Source organism: Acanthisitta chloris, unplaced genomic scaffold (assembly GCF_000695815.1).
Source record: "Acanthisitta chloris isolate BGI_N310 unplaced genomic scaffold, ASM69581v1 scaffold14477, whole genome shotgun sequence".
NCBI lineage: Eukaryota > Metazoa > Chordata > Aves > Passeriformes > Acanthisittidae > Acanthisitta > Acanthisitta chloris.
In genome coordinates, this window is record NW_008681027.1 from 1 (window position 1) to 11,764 (window position 11,764).

At 53.5% G+C, this 11,764-nt stretch overlaps 1 protein-coding gene across 1 annotated transcript; it reads left to right on the top strand.

The window, feature by feature from the left end:
• Positions 1-9,871: 9,871 nt before the first annotated feature.
• On the top strand, positions 9,872-10,936 carry PTAFR (platelet-activating factor receptor). Its single transcript, XM_009077949.1, has one exon. It carries the CDS (start codon positions 9,872-9,874, stop codon positions 10,934-10,936), a length of 1,065 nt encoding a protein of 354 aa, XP_009076197.1.
• The last annotated feature ends 828 nt before the right edge of the window (positions 10,937-11,764 follow it).

Genomic DNA, 11,764 nt, shown 5'->3' on the forward strand with positions numbered 1-11,764 from the left:
GAGGAGGGGCAGAGGAGCCAGGGCACGGCCGAGCGTGTGGCAAGTGCCAAGAGGGAAGTGAGTCACTCACCTGGGAGCGAGCACGACGCCCTGCCTCCCTTTCCGAGCCTCGTCCCGGGCAGGAGCTCCCTGCCCGCGGCTGGACACGGCAGGCCGGTCGAGGGCACAGGCACCGTGTTCCCAAGGTAAGAGGCTTCTTGCCCTTCTGCTTGCTCTCCCAGGCCGCTGTGCTCCCTGCGTGAGCTCCATGGGCTCCTGCTGTGTCTGGCTGCCTCAGGACACAGGTAGGCTGTGTCCCCCTGGCTCTCTGAGCTGTGGCACCTCAGGCGGCTCAGGGGCTTCAGAGCCATCCTCATCCTCCCCAGCTGGCTGTGCCGGGAGGAGGCTCCTTGCTCCCGGTGCACAGCCAGCAGATCAGGGACCTGAGTCCGGCGGGTGCTGCTGGTGCCTCTGGGGTTGGGGACTGCCCTCACCTGGGCCCTGTCCCACCCCTGAGTGGCAACAACGACCTAGCTTTGCTTGGGCCCTGCAAAACGAGGTGAGGAGTCCTGCCTGGACCTTCCTCCTGTGAGAAAGAGAAGACAAAGCTTGGAGTGTCTCAGGGGATCAGGTCCCTCATTGTGCTGGTGTATGGCCCCTGCCCAGGCTGGGCAAGGGAATGGGGCAGAGGGCTGGCAGCTGTAGCACGAGGTGAGACACTGCAGCTGGGAGCAGCAGGAGCAGTGTCCCAGCCAGGGCAGCTCAGCCAGGGCAGGGCTTTTGCCTCTGACTGAACTGTGACAGCCTGGGGCTGCAGCACACGAATCCTGACGAATCCTGACGTGGTGGCCCATGATCCCTCTGCCCAGCGCAGCAGGGATGGGCTTGGGAACCAAAACCAGCTGGAGCTTGCCCTGCTCCCTGCATCACCTGCTGCCAGCGAAGTGCCAGGCCCCAGAGGGACAGTGCCTGCCAGGCCCCAGAGGGACAGTGCCTGCCAGGCTGGGCAGTTCAGCCAGCAGCAGGAGCCTTGCCCTGGCTCCAGGGAGTGCTGCTGCTCCTGCCCCTGGGGCTCCTGGTTCATGGGCTGGTGGGTGTCCCTGCTCCAGGGCACATTCCTGCAGGATTACGTGCTATGGTCAGCTCTGAAGTGTCCACAGGGAGGAAGTTTAGCATTTATTTAGTATTTCTTTCTTGCAACAAGCAAAATAAAATTTTGGAGAGTGTGAAGTGAGTAGCGGAAACTCACAGACAGTGATGCTCAGCACCAGCTCAGCAGTCACTCTGGCTCCAATATGTGCTGGTCCTGCACCACACAGCTCCAAGCCTGGTTGCAGGAGCTGGTGTTGGTATTTCATTTTGTCCTTGTTCACTGCTCGTGTCACTGACAGGGCAGTCACACACCCATCTGCTGAAGTGCTGTTCCTCCATCTGCACTCCTCGGAGAGCTCCTCCTAACACAGTGTGTCTTCTCTTGGAAAGAGATCTCTGGATATTTGCTTATACTGCATTTTCAGACCAAGAGAGCCTCTGATCCCTGCAGAATTTACATGTGGTCCTCCAAGGCAGGTGTGATGCTAACAGGCACTGTCTCAGAAGGAAACATCTCCGAGGACACGTGCCCGGGGCAGGTGGTGTGCACAGGGAGGCAGGGGGTATCTGCCATGGCAGTGTGTGCTGCCACAGGAGTGCTGATGGGTGTCAGTCCCACAGGGAACAGCCACTGCCCACCAGAGCCTGCATGGGCTTATGCCCAGAGATTTGGAACAGCTGCTCCAGGGTCCAGTGTACCTGGTAGAGCAACCTGAAGGACCACCAGTGCTCCTTAACAGTATCTATGGGAATTGGCTACAGTAAAAGAAGTTTGTATATTTTTTATTAGGTTGCAAATTGGCTTGATAAAAGTAAAGGCATAGTCAAGACTGTTTCTTTTTTAACTTGGCCTGACATGGCTGTCAGTGCTGTCAGTCAATGTGTGCATCCTCTGGGCAGGAAGAGCAGGAAATAATGCTGGGTGCAGGGCAGTCAGCCTGGCTGGAGCACTGCAAAATGCATCTTAGTATTGGATTCAAGTTACACCCTCGGGAATGGGCAGCAGTGCCAGGAGAGCAGGGGAAGAGGGTCTCCAGGTGGGAAGGGAGCAACAGGGAGGAGCTGGCTGCAGTCGCTGTGCGGGGGCAGTGGGACCTGTTGATGCAGAACGGACATGAGGCAGTTCAGGACGGGGAGACAGGATTGCTCTCACCTTTCTTTATCGCCTTGGTACTGGGAGCACTGAGTCAGGGCCCTTCTGCTTGGGACTCCCCAAAAGAATTGGGAGGTGAATGAGTGCAAGCCTGGCAAGAGGTTGTTGTGGGTATGAACCACCAATATTGTTCTGGGTTGTTCTGTGAGTCTCAGCTTGAGGCTTGACCTGAGCTTTTGAGGCAAAGCTGACAGATGGGTAATTCCAGAGGGCAGGGAGGAGGCTGCAGCCAGCAGGGACACAGCTGGATCCCAGCCCGGGGCAGTCAGTGGTGTCTTGACTCCAGCAGGAGTGCTGAAGTCAGAATGCAAAGCTGGTGTCACTGCTGGGGTGTTCCTGGTTTGAGTTCTCTGGGGTTTAGGGAAGATGTTTATTGCTGAACTGCAGGGACATTTGTTGCCTGTCCGTGGCGGAGCCAACATGGGACTGAGCAGAGGAAGGATGAAGATTTCTGAGGGCTCCTCCCCAGCCCCAAACCCCCTGGGTTTTCATTTCCTCTAAGTGCTGGGCTGGGCTGTGGCAGGACAGCAAGCCAAGCTTTGTCTGAGCGCTGCCCTTGCCTCCATGACCACATCCTCGCTGGCTGCTCTCTGCAGAGGCACGGGCTCTGGGCCAGCCAACCTCCTCAGCATGCTGTTGTTTGGGTTTTCATTTAAGCTCCCAGAAGCAGCCGTAGGGGCAGAACTGGGGCTCTGTCTGGTCCATGCAGGGTCAGGCTCCTGGGCCCATCCTCACGGAGGCTGATGGGGAAGAGGGAAGGAGGGAGGATGGCGCAGGGAAGGAAAGGGCTGCAGCCTCCATCCCAGCACAGGTCTGGAGCATCACTGTAGGAGCCTCGTCTTACCCTTCAGCTCCCCGTAACGTGGTCTGACAGAGGCAGAGCCTGACTGTCCCCTGCCCTACACACCAGCCCCCTGTGCAGCCCACCCCGCTGATGCAAGGCAGAGCTGGGGCTCTCACCCCATGCAGTGTTGTCACTGTGGAGCTCCCTCCTGCTAGGGGATCTGGAGGGACTCAGCTCTGGTGGCTTTCCAAGTCCCTTATCCTCCCCATGCTGTTGTTGTAAGGACAAGGCTGACCCCACAGCAGCCCAGGCATGTCCAGCTGTGGTGCCAGTCGTGGTGCCCATGGACTTCTGAATGCTTTGGAGCTCCTCCTGTGCAGGGTCCAGAGCAGCATGACATGGTTTGTGCATCAGTTTGCAGAGCCCTTGCACATGTCCTACCAGGCTGAAGCTCACCTGGATGCACACCTGCCTCTGCCCACCCCTGCACTGAAGTACAGGCCAGGTGTTTCCTTCTGTAGTGGCTGTGGGTAAGGCCACCTGCACCCTCTGGAGAAGACCCTGGGAGGAGCTGATCCAGGCAAAGCCCAGTTTGATGCTGGTGCTTTGGCTGCCCTGGCTGAGCACACTCAGGCACCAGCATGGACAGTGGGTGGGTTCTGGCATGGTGCTGGCTGCCCTGGTGCTGTGCAGCCCATCACCCTGGGCTGCCTGAGGCCAGGCAAGCCAAAAGCAGAGCAGGTTGCTGCTGTCCACTTTGGCCCCTCTGTCAGTGCTCCACCTCCCTGGATGATGAGGAGGTTCCCGTGTCCCATCGCAGAGCCAAGGCTCACCAGCCCAATGGCAAAAGCATGACATGAAAGTGTGTCAGGTTCTGTGCCAGCTCCTGGCTCTTGGAGAATTTTGGCTGGTGCCCTCACTGGTGTGACCCAGGGGACACAACCCTCGGCCTGTCCCTGTGGCTCCAGGACATGAGGCCATTCTGTGGGGGTCTCTGGTGTCCTCACAGCACGGGCATGGCCATGGCCTTCTTCCCTGGGATGTTTGCCATAGGTGATATTTTTTGTGGAGAGCCAGGAGAGCTCTTCCAGCCTTCCCAGAGGAGCTCCAGTGTGGACTGACCTCTTCTGCCTCTGTCTGGGCCCGTGTCGTTCCTCAGCAGCCTCATGGCAGGCTCAGACACCCCTTTGCGCTGGTGGTGAACTCTGTGGCTCCATTCCCGTGTTTCACAGTGACCCCAGGCACCACACTCAGGGTTTCAGTTCCTGCAGGAGTGTGAGGTTTGTGCAGGACATGGTGCAGATGCTCTGAGCTCACATGTGGTGTGTGCAGGTGTAAGAGCAGTGTCTGCATGGAGGGCAGGTTAACCATCCCCATGGAGCTACAGCCTGGGATTAACAGCTTGGCTAGGACAAGTGTGCAACTTTGCTTGTCACTGGCATCTCTCTGAGCACCCCACCAACAGCATCACTGTGCTGAGTCTGCTTCAGGCTACCACGGGGAATGGTGGCCATGAGACGGCAGTGGACGGGACAGGTGAGGACCTGTTGTGGTGTCTCAGTGTCTGTTGAAGGTCTCTGAGACAAAAGGAGACTTGGAATGACCAAATCCCTGGTCTGATTAGCCCCAACACAAGTGTGAAGGAGACTACTAGGGAATGAGTCTGTCCATGGGATATATGAGTTTCCTGTCTCTTCCTTTCCTGGAAGTTATTAAGTGAAAGCTCTTCTGGCATTCATCTGCTTGGAAGGATGCTCAAATGCTGTCTAATGCTGAATCTAATCAGGAATATGGAGTGGATTCGTATTCTGCCTTTAGAGGGAAATTCCAACTTTGGCCTCCTTCAGGATCATCAGAAACAGAGATAGTCTGAGGAAACAGCCTTAAGGACTTTCCAGAGTTTTGCTGTGGCTAATTGCCTTTCCTCTACAGCTTATTTTCTTTCTCATTTCCTTTGAGCTGATGTCACCCATTTCCTCTTCTCTAATGACTCTGCAGTCATGCTGCAGTTGCTCCCATTCTTGTGCCCTCTTCTTGAGAACTGCTGGTGAGGAGACTGTACAGCCCCAGCCCAGGGAAAATAACACTTGGCAGACGCCTGAGCATCCTCAGTGAAACACCCACAGCTACTGAGGCTGCAGATGGACATACCGTGCTGAATCTTTTCAACTGTGGTAAGCAGAAAATATACTTTATGAGTGCTATTCCTCTTGGAATACCCTCTTGCTGATGGCATGGCTTGTGTTTGTGTGGTGCTTGCACCTTGCAGCCATGGGCCAGTAAATCCTTTGTGGGAGGGCATGGCCCATGGAAGAGGCTGTGGACTGGGAGCAGGGTTGGCTACTGCCTTGGCCACACTCTGCTGTGCAGCTGGGTACTTACTCCAGTCCTGCATCCAGTGGAGCTGATGGTACAAATCTGGGATTACTGGCTGGTGCACTGTGGACAGGGCAGTGGCTTAGGCTGGAGGTGTCAGGAATTTTGGCCAAGCAGCACAAGCTGCTGCAGCAGAGAACAGGACCCACAGCCCCCTGCACCCTGCCCACGGTGCCTGCTCAGCCTTCCGCTGGCACAGTGGGTATGGACAGGCTACAGACAAAGGGGAAGTGGCTCAACAGCAGAGGCAGAGTGAGAGCCCCTGCACAGTGCTCCAGAGCCCAGGGATCAGGGCATTCACAGGTGTATGGGAGACATGAGCTCAGGTCCCTCAGGCTGAAGAGGGATGTGGGTGAATTCCATGGGGAATGGTACCATGTTCCCTTCTCGCTGTGATTAGTAGAACACCTTGCTTGGCACATGAGAAGGGAACACCTCTCTTGTGATTCCCTGCAGGACTCTGGCACTGGCACGGCACAGCCTGTTAATGCAAAGACATATGAGCTGTAGCAGGTGCTGTTGGGGCCAGGCAATGGCATTGCTATCTCCCACAGCCCACCCTTGCCAGAGCTTTCCAGCAGACTGGAACCAGTCATAGAGCATGTCCTTGCACTCACCTCTGTAGGTCAGAGTGCAGCCCCATGGCTCAAGCCCACCCTCTGTGCAAGGCTCTGCCCTGGAGGGATCATGCAGGTTTGGTCCCCCTTCAACCCCACCTGCTAAACCTGGCAGCTGGTGGGCAGCCTGGAAATGCCACCTGTAAAGCTCACCAAAGCTCCAGGGCAAAGTTTGGAGGACGCTATGCCCACATGAAGCACCAGAAATGGAGGGGTGGGTGGACAGTGCTCTGGGACACCACCAGAAGGGACTTTGTGAAGAACAGCTGTGCTCATACATTGGATGAGGGCACTCCTCTCCTCCTCAGGGATCCTGCTAGTGAGATGTATGGCCTGGTTTTTGCCCCTGCCCTTGGTATAATCAGGTCTGCTGCCACGGCAGTAGAGCACCTTCCATTGCAGTGACCTCAGCCCCAAGTGTCAGAACTATTTGCCAAAGTTGCAGAGAGTCACAGCAGTGGGTTTATGATGCAGAGTTGGAAAAAACCCAGAGTTCTCTAATGATCTTAGGTAATTAGAACTTGTTTTATTTTTCTTATTCTAGTGTCAGACTAGTGTATCAAACACAACACTCCCCACTAGTTTCCCTTGCCTCTGCAGTCTCACCCCTTCCCTGAATGTCTGTATTTATCTGCTGCCCTCCCAAGCTGAGATGCAAATCTTCCCACCCAGCATGTGTCCTCGCTGGAGCTGAGCCCTCAGAGGTGGCAGAGCTGGGCTGAGATACAGGCATCGATGCAAGGCCATGTTGTGACATTTACTACTTCTCATGCATAGATGAGAGTGTGCAACCTGATCTCTGAGATGGCCAGGAGGACTTGCCTTGTGTCCTGCATGAATCAAAGGAGATCAGGGGACAGTGTGGGCCCCTGCCTGCTCTGGATCCCCTTCACAGGGCGGCAGGGTGACATGTTACTCCACAGGGATCTGCCAGGCTCTGTGGTCAGACCCTGTGGTGTCACAGCCCAGAACATCCCCCTGGCTACCACCACCTGAATCAGCTACTGCCCTTAGGGGTCAGGGGATTCTCAGCAGGGTAGCAGAGATCAAGGAGAATGAGGACAAATACAAGTGTCAGCTGGGGCCAACTACCAGTTCAGCCACGACTGCTTGTAAGTTCACAGGGACCATGGCTGGAAGGTTGAGTTTAAGGACACTCAGCCCCCAGTGCTGCCCAGCACACAGCTGCCTGGGAAGGTCCACGTTGAGTTGTGGGTGCCTGTAGTTGTCATGTCCTTAGGTGACATGTGAGGGGTGAGGAGGAACAGGCCCCTCAGGAAGATGACTGCTGCCTTCCTTTCCTAACAACTGGAGAGCAGCACAAGGAGTGGCAGTTCCCCAGAGAAAGGGAGAGTGAGCTCCAGCTCCAGCTGACTTCTCCATTTGCAGAGGAAAATTGCAAGCATGCAAATATGTGAATGAGGAACAACAGCACATGGGCACACAGGGACACCCAGAGAGGGTGGGATGGGGCTTCCTGGCACTATCTGCAGCTGGAGAGGACCCAGAAAGTTTTGAGGTAGGAGCCTGAAGTCTTCAGGGAAATGCCTGTTGTCCATGGGGCTGGTGGAGCTGAGGCAAGGAAAACCACCACGTTCTGCAAATTCAGTTAACCCCCCAGTGGGTTTGGCCCCAGCAAGCAGCCTTGCCAGGGGCTCTCCCACTGCTCTCCCTGCAGCAGCCACTTGTCTGCCCATGAAGGGAGAGGGAGAGAAAAATGAGCAGATCTGCAGGAGCATGTCATGGAGAGGCACCTGTCCAGCATCAGACAGGGAGTCAGTGCTGAAGTCAGGAACAGGTTTTGTGTCCTCTGGATGCTAAAAACAGCAGGTTAAAGTATACAAGGGATTAGAAGGGATCTGTGTAAATCTGAGACAGGAACATGTACAGTATTGAGGGTGCAGGAATTTGATACAGAATCATGGAATCCCAGACTGGTTTGGGTTGGAAGGAACTTAAAGTTCATCTGATTTCACCCCCTGCCATAGGCAGGGATATCCTCCAGTAGACCAGATTGTTTCCAACCTGACGCTGGTTGATATGTCCAAACTGTAAGGAAGATTTGAAGAAACCCCCTCTGAGATGGAAACTGGTAATATCAAAACCCCGAAGGTGTCACTTTAGGGTCTGTGTTTGCCAGCAGCCTCACAGAGGAGTACAGAATTTCTGCTGCTGTCCATTGAATCTGACACAGAAATGGAAGGGGAGGGAGCCAGGTTGGTTTGATGACAACTTGAATTCGAAATCATGATAGACAACAGCCAAGATTTTAAGAGATATACCATGAGGTTAGAAGGGAGATACCCTGAGGTTAGAATTGGCAATGTACCACAAAACATTACCCGTTAGGATCAGGGACTTATCTGTTACACCATGCACTGATTACAACATCTGGTGGCCTGTGAAGGGGGTGTTGGGTGCCTGCAGTGCCTGAAGCTGAGGAAACAAATACAGTCTCTACAAGTGCAAGCAGGAAAATGACCGAAAACCACAGCAAACAAGTAGAGGGTGACTGGAAACAGCCCTGCAGCCAGCAGGTCTGCTGAGCATCCAGAGCTGGGGGAGTGGAGATGCACCAGCCCTGGGCTGCCGATGGCCGGAGAGGAACCTAGGAAATGTCAACAACAGCCAGCACAGGGTCCTGTGCCTGGGGAGGAATAACCTCACGTACCAGTACCTGCTGGGGGCTGACCTGCTGGACAGCATCTCTGTGAGAAGGACCTGGGGAAGTCCCATGAGCCAGCAGTGTGCCCTCATGGCCAAGAAGGCCAGTGGTGGTCCTGGCTGTGTGAGGAAGAGGGTGGCCAGCAGGTCAAGGGAGGTGATCCTGCTCCTCTACTCAGCCCAGGTGAGGCCAAATCTGGAGTGCTGTGTCCAGTTCTGTGCTCCTCAGTACTGGAGAGATACAGAGCTCGTGGAACAGGTCCAGTGGAGGCTACAAAGCTGGTTAAGGGATTGGAGCATCTCTCTTAGGAGGACAGGCTGCGGGAGCTGGGCCTGTTTAGCCCTGAGAAGAGAAAGCTGAGAGGGATCCTCATCTATGTCTATCAGTATCTGATGGGAAGGTGTCAGCAGGACAGGGTCAGACTCTGCTCAGTGGTGCCCTGTGACAGGACAAGGAGCAATGGGCACAAACTGAAACACAGGAGGTTCCATCTGAATATGAGAAAAAACTACTCAGCTCTGAGGGTGACAGAGCCCTGGAACAGCTGCCCAGAGAGGCTGTGGAGTCTTCTGCTCCAGAGGTATTCAAACCCTGCCTGGAGCCATCCTGCACAACCTGCTCTGGGGGAACCTGCTTCAGCAGGGCTTGGACCAGGTGATCTCCAAAGGATTTTTCCAACCCCAGCTATTCTGGGATTCTGTGAAACATCTTTGCCAGATAGTGTGTCATATTTGGAATTTCTTGGTTAAAATTTAAACAAGTTAAAAAGTACTAGGAACCATGGAGGGTGTGGAGGGAACAGGACACAGGGACAGGATGAGTCACAGAAAACGGATTTGATTATAGTAAAAGATCAAGAAGCTTGAGGCAGAGTAACAGATGATTTTATCAAAGAACTCTCACGTAGAAAAGTCTTTTGAGACTAGAGATGTATGATCTGAGATCTCACTGCAGCAAACAATGCTGGATAAAGATGCAGAGACTCAGATGGTGTGGAAATGGAGGACCAAGGGGACGGGGCAGGTCTCTGGCTGGAACGAAGGCATCAGCAGAACTCCTGTGATCACAGGCAGCTGAAAATGAAAGTTGGGGTTTGACGTGGCAATGGTGCCATGCCAATCAGCTTGATTTATGTTTTCTATTTTTAGGTAAGAAGAAAAGCTACGGCAGGAGATTTGCTGCAGACGTGCCCCCTCAGCACCGCAATGTCTGCAAAGAGCAAAGGTGGTGCAGAAGGCAGTGCTGATTTCTTCCTTCCGTGCCACATAGATTCCGAGTTTCGCTACAACCTCTTCACTGTTTTCTACAGCATCATTTTCATTCTGGGCTTTGTTGCTAACTGCTATGTTCTCTGGATTTTCACCCGCATTTACCCCACCAAGAAACTCAATGAGATCAAGATATTCATGGTGAACCTGACAGTGGCTGACTTGCTCTTCTTGGTTACGATGCCAATGTGGATTATTTACTACCACCACCGTGGGGACTGGATCATGCCTGAGTTCCTCTGTAATGTAGCTGGCTGCTTGTTTTTCGTTAACACCTACTCTTCTGTCGCCTTTCTGATGGTCATCACATACAACCGTTACCAGGCTGTGACTAATCCCATTAAAGCTGCTCAGCTGACCACCCAGAGGAGGGGTATCTACCTGTCAGCAGCTATCTGGATCATCATAGTGGGCAGCTCTTTGTATTTCCTGTTTGACAACAATATTAATAAGGAGGAGATTGGCTCAAAGAATTTCACGCGGTGCTTTGAGCACTATGACTCTTCCAGTGGTGTATCAGCTGTTCTTGCCATTCATGTCATCATCTGCATCCTCTTCTATATCATTTTCTTTTTCATACTAGGCTGGAACATTGTCATTATCAGGACCCTGTTCTCCAAGTCGGTGCACCCACGGAAGACTGCTCATGTCAAGCAAAGGGCCCTCTGGATGGTGTGCACAGTCATGGCTGTGTTCATCATCAGCTTTGTGCCCCATCACATTGTGAACCTGCCCTGGACCCTGACTGTTCTGGAGCAGTGGAAGAAGGAAGACTGTCAGCTGCGCCAACAGCTCAATGATGCTCACCAGGTGACTTTGTGCCTCTTGAGTACAAACTGTGTGTTGGACCCAATCATCTACTGCTTCCTCACCAAGAAGTTCCAGAAGCATCTTTCAGAAAACCTGAAAAGCATGAAAGGGAGTCGCAAGTGCTCCAGGCAAACCACAGACACGGTGATTGAGGGCATCATTCACCAAGAGGATGCCATCAGGATCTGTTAGGGCCACTCAGCCTGCTCCGGCTGCAGATGGAGAGGCATGAACTAGTCACTCATCTTTTCTCAAGCAGAGGCACCAAGGGACACAACAGAGGATCAGGATTTTACATTTTCTTTTTTCCATTAGACAGAAGAATGGACACTCATTTCTTCTATCACATGCAACAGGCACAACTGGAACCTGCAATAATCTGGCAGCAAAGCACCTTCTGTCTGGGCTGGTGTTCTCATGGGCACTGAGAATGGCTCAGATGACTTGCTTTTACATGAAAGAAAAGTGTCACTGAACCTCTGCAGTGAGCAACTAGAAGCTGAGTGCACCAAAATTATCCATTGCATCAGCCCAGATGGCACCATCCCTGCTCCTCTGCCTGCCCAGCTCTCTCTCACGAGGGACCCAGGATCAGAGCTCTAAGGGACTTCTAAAAGAACTGGAAGAACAGACTGAGCTGCAAGTGTGACTTTTCTAAGCAGCTTGTATGGTCCTGGAAAGAGAGTCTGAGCTGACGAAGCTCTTGAGTGGCTGGAAAGTTCCTCAAATGCTGTCAAAGGCAACTCCAATCCCTTCTTACCAACTCCCATGGGCTGCTGGGTGCCAAACTTCATAGCTGCTGGGAGTAGCTATTATGAACCTTTGCTTCCAGCACTTAAGTCAGTCAAATAGGGAAGGAAAGGAAGAGAAATTGGCAGTGCCTCAGCCCTTACCCCCAGATCAGTATTATAGCCAAAGGGCACTATGGTCTGCTCTGGCTTTTTGTGTGACAGCAGAACTGGCCAACCAGCGGCCTCATGCACTCACTTTAGTAACCCCTGACTGACTGCATGTGTCTGT